Source organism: Triticum dicoccoides, chromosome 2A (genome assembly GCF_002162155.2).
Source record: "Triticum dicoccoides isolate Atlit2015 ecotype Zavitan chromosome 2A, WEW_v2.0, whole genome shotgun sequence".
Classification (NCBI taxonomy): domain Eukaryota; kingdom Viridiplantae; phylum Streptophyta; class Magnoliopsida; order Poales; family Poaceae; genus Triticum; species Triticum dicoccoides.
This window is the reverse complement of record NC_041382.1, coordinates 213,090,855-213,095,209: the sequence shown is the minus strand read 5'-3', so window position 1 is coordinate 213,095,209 and position 4,355 is coordinate 213,090,855. Positions and strand designations below refer to the sequence as shown.

Here is a 4,355-nt window from a genome sequence, read left to right as displayed (position 1 = left end):
TCCCTCTCGCGCGCGCGCGCACGCAACGACGGCGCCCAGCACCGGCGACCACGCCTTCCTACAAGCCATCCCTCCTTCCACCCCTACAACCCCACCCCACGCCCTGGTAGGGATCCGGTTCCTACCATCCTTCAGTTATGATGAATGGCACTAGTCATAGCAAAGACATAACGTATCAACAATGCAGTACATAACTTGTCATTGGTTTATCAAAATAGATTTTCATTGGAATTTATGTGAATGTACAGGTAAAACACACTTTTTTCGATGGAACAATGCAGTCTTGGTTGGCGTTGGAGGTTTCCTGCTAGTAATATCAATTTCTTGCTTGGTTTTTCATATATGGGTCAAAACACAACGACCAAGAGGTATGTATTCTCATCAATTCACCACTGCATAAGATAATATTTGCCACTTTATTTTTCTAAGTACGTATATTAATAGCATAACATTTCATTATTATGTTTCAGAACAAACAATATTTAAACTAGGACGGCTGTATTTGTCAATACAAATTGCAATAAATCTTTGGAGGATGGGAGGAGCCAACACAGAATTTTCAGTTTATGATTTCTCCAAGATAAAAGAAGCTACAAATAACTTCTCGATTGGTAACAAACTGGGACAAGGTGGCTTTGGTCCTGTATATAAGGTGATTGTGTTGTGTACTGGCATACTAAATGCTATCTTACTCAAAATCCAAAGTGAACTTGCTTGACTGCTTTTCTTTGAATTCCATATTTCATAGTGAGTTGCATTACTTATAGTCACCCATGAAAAGATATGTGTTCTGCAACTATGCATAATTTAACTTTTCCCCAAAACATGATACACTGTGTACACTTATTAACTTGTTTTCCTTTTTTTCTCAATCTCAGGGCCGATTAAGAAATGGACACAAAATAGCAGTCAAGAGACTGCAAACATCTTCTTTGCAAGGTTTACTGGAATTCCAAAACGAAATTCAACTCATAGGAAAGGTTCAACACAAAAATCTCGTGAAACTGCTGGGATGTTGCACTCAAGGAGATCGAGAAAAAATGCTAGTATATGAATATATGGAAAACAAAAGCCTAGACAACTTCATCTTTGGTAGCATTTCTAGTTTTGATGTGCCAGAAGCCTAGAGCACGGTATTATTTATAATTTGGTGACGTGTTTTGATTAATTATATATGTTCTGCAGATATCATTAAAGGAAGGCGATTAAACTGGTCAAAACGTTTGCGCATAATTGATGGGACAGCTCAAGGTCTTCTTTATCTTCACAACTACTCACGAATATGCATTGTTCTTAGGGATTTCAAAGCAAGTAACATTCTCTTGGATAGTGTCATGAATCCAAAAATATCTGATTCCGGAGTGGCCAGAATATTCTGCTCAAATATGGCAGAATCAAATACCACCAGAATAGTGGGCACACAGTAAGAACATAAAAGCATGTTCACTTTTAGTAAATATCAAATATGTCTGCTTCTTTTGGAAGGAATGAAAATGCATTGAAGCATCCTATGAACTTAATCTTGAATTTCTACCTTTTGCATTAGTGGCATGCATTGATTTTACTTCCACCATATAGTGGCTATATACCTCCGGAGTATGCTTTTGAGGGGGTTTGCTCGACCAAGACAGATGTATTTAGCTTTGGCGTATTGATTCTGGAGATAATAAGTGGAAAGAAGACAGCCCAGTTCTATCAATACAATGGGAAACTATACAATCTCATTGCATACGTGAGTGAAGTTACCCTAGACCCCAATTTACACTTCTATGCATACCAATTTTCATTTTACAATATAGTGTGTATATTGTTTGTTTCAACGTTGATAAAATCACAATATTTTGACAACAGGCCTGGCAACTTTGGATAGATGAAAAGTGGAGTGAGATGACTTATTGTCCACCAGAGAACGAAAATCAAGAGATAGAGAGGTGCGTTCATGTGGCACTTTTATGTGTTCAAGAAAGTGCAGAGGATCGACCAGCTATGGAGCGTGTTGTCATGATGCTAAACACCAAGAACATGAGCTTACCTCCACCTAAGCAACCAGCTTACTTCCATGTAAATCCAAGTGAGGAAGAAGTTTCATCATGCAACATTACTATAAGCATCACATTAGAGAGATAGCACAACATAGTCATCAGCGCTGAGAAAGATGCTAGTTGCATTAATTAAGTTTATTTGCCTCCAAATGGAACTATTTGCATTAATAATTTACTATAGTGGTGCCGATGTGCTTGATGTTTATGCACATCTCTCTGTCCTATTTTCTCACCCAAACATATTATACTTTTTTTCAACATGCAAAATTTATCGCTTTCTTCTTCTTTATTTGCATTAATATGCATAAGTAGAGCTCATGCTTTTCCCCATCAGAAAAAGGAAGAAGCATGTTGAAGATATATATCACCAGTTGCATGATAACTGAACAAACGAAAACAGAAATGGTAACATTTTGTTATGTTGTTCAGTTAGAGCATCTCCAGTCGTTGGTGAAAGAGCAATCATGTCCTTATATTATGTTTTGATGTTGATGACAATGTACATGTAGGGGGTCTAACAATGGTTGCCAAGTAAATCTCAGGTGTTAGCCCCCGGTTCATCGAAGTGTGTGGATCAAGAGCATACAGAGTGATTTTACTCAAGGATGAAGCATAAAAGTTGAATACATATTTTGTTTTCTTGAGTATAGGATCCCGCACTATTAAGAGGGGATCGATTGGGATAGTTAAAAAAGCTTGCTCTTGCTACAAAACATCCTTGCCATATTTGCTCATGATAAAATCTTCATGGTTCTGTTTCTGGGCTGCCGGATGTCCGGGCTTAAGGCCGGATGTCCGGGCCTCACGCTAGATATCCGGGCCTAGCCATTCCAGTATGCAGTTTTGTGTTGTGCTGCTGCCGGATGTCCGGCCCTCTACGCCGGATGTCCGGGCTCCCAGTGCTCCCCGGATGTCCGGGCTTCTCGGCCGGATATCCGGGCATAGCTGTCCAGAGGACGTGTTTATGCTGGGCTGCGCGCCGGATGTCCGGCCACCTACCGGATGTCAGGGCCTTCTTGTTATGCCGGATGTCCGGGCTTGGGCCCCGGATGTCCGGCCCCTCTGTTCTCTTCTTCTGTTTTTGTTCTGTTCTCGCAGCTTACCATGCCGGATATCCGGCCCCTAGCCCGGATGTCCGGCCTGCTCACTCACTTACACTGCAACGGCCATATTCAAGCTCACACTATATATAGCCCCTCTTCTCCACGGGAGAGGGTTGACCATTCACTCTTGAACAAACCCTAGAACACATCTCACTCTCTCTCTTACACCTCCACACCAAATCTTAGATCCCCAAGGGATTTGAGAGCATTCGAGAGAAGTTGTCCAATCAAGTGACAGATCCACCCCTACTCCATCTTTGCACCAAAGGAATTTGTGATTTGAGAAAGTCTGGAGCTTTTTCCCCATCGATCTTGTTACTCTTGGAGGTTGAAGACTCCTAGGCGGTAGGAGTCTTTCGGAGAGGAATCAATCTTTGTGATTACCCCCGAAAAGTTTGTGAGGGTTTGGAGACCACCCCAAGGTCTACCACTAGTGGTTGAGAAACGCCTTTGTGGTGTTGTCTCAAAGGGAGAATAGGGTGAGCCTTCATGGCGTTGGTGTGCCTTCGTGGTAACATCCACCTCTCTAACGGTGACGTAGCTTCCCTCCAAGGAAGTGAACATCGGCATACATCCTCGTCTCCCGGAGTTGCGGTTATCCCTAACCCTAACTCTCTACTTGTGGTTACTTGTCTCTTAGCACTTACTTCATCACTTTGTATTTGCCTAGTTACTACTTGTGTTACCTGCTTAGTACTTAGTACTTCACTTGCAATTGTTAGGCTCACTTTCACATTCCGCATTATTGCCTAAAAATTGTTAAGTAACAATTAAAATTTGTAGTTGTACCTATTCACCCCCCCCCCTCTAGGTCCATCTCGATCCTTTAAATTGGTATCAGAGCCTCATGCTCTATTCTTGTGGCTTAACCGCCCTAGAGCGAGATGAACCCCGATGGGACTCCCCTTGTTGTAGATCCGAAGGATAAAGGCGGGGCTTCTTTTGAAGTCAAGACCTTTACTTCTAAGGATCTAGAACGGGCCCTTGCTAAGCAAAAGGAGGAGCATGATGCTTCTGTCGAGGCCTTGGTCCAAATGAGGATAGCCACATTGTCCACGGTGCTTGCACAACTTTCGGGTGGTGCGGCCTCGAGGCCAACTGTGCCTACTCCGTCACTTGGTCAACAACCTCCTAGCAATGAACACTCTAGTGTTCCTTGGCTTTATGCAAGACCCCAAGTTGAGAAACCAAAATATAACTCTCAAGGCAA

General features: G+C 42.3%; 1 protein-coding gene across 1 annotated transcript in view; it reads left to right on the top strand.

Moving 5' to 3' along the window:
* Positions 1-1,655, top strand: part of LOC119357800 (cysteine-rich receptor-like protein kinase 6) — an 11,894-nt gene extending 10,239 nt beyond the window's left edge. Inside the window, exons 3-7 of the mRNA XM_037624627.1 lie at positions 249-368; positions 471-652; positions 879-1,092; positions 1,186-1,251; positions 1,579-1,655. Of these exons, the coding sequence (XP_037480524.1) occupies positions 249-368; positions 471-652; positions 879-1,092; positions 1,186-1,251; positions 1,579-1,655 (659 nt within the window). The remainder of the gene's footprint in view (positions 1-248; positions 369-470; positions 653-878; positions 1,093-1,185; positions 1,252-1,578) is intronic.
* The last annotated feature ends 2,700 nt before the right edge of the window (positions 1,656-4,355 follow it).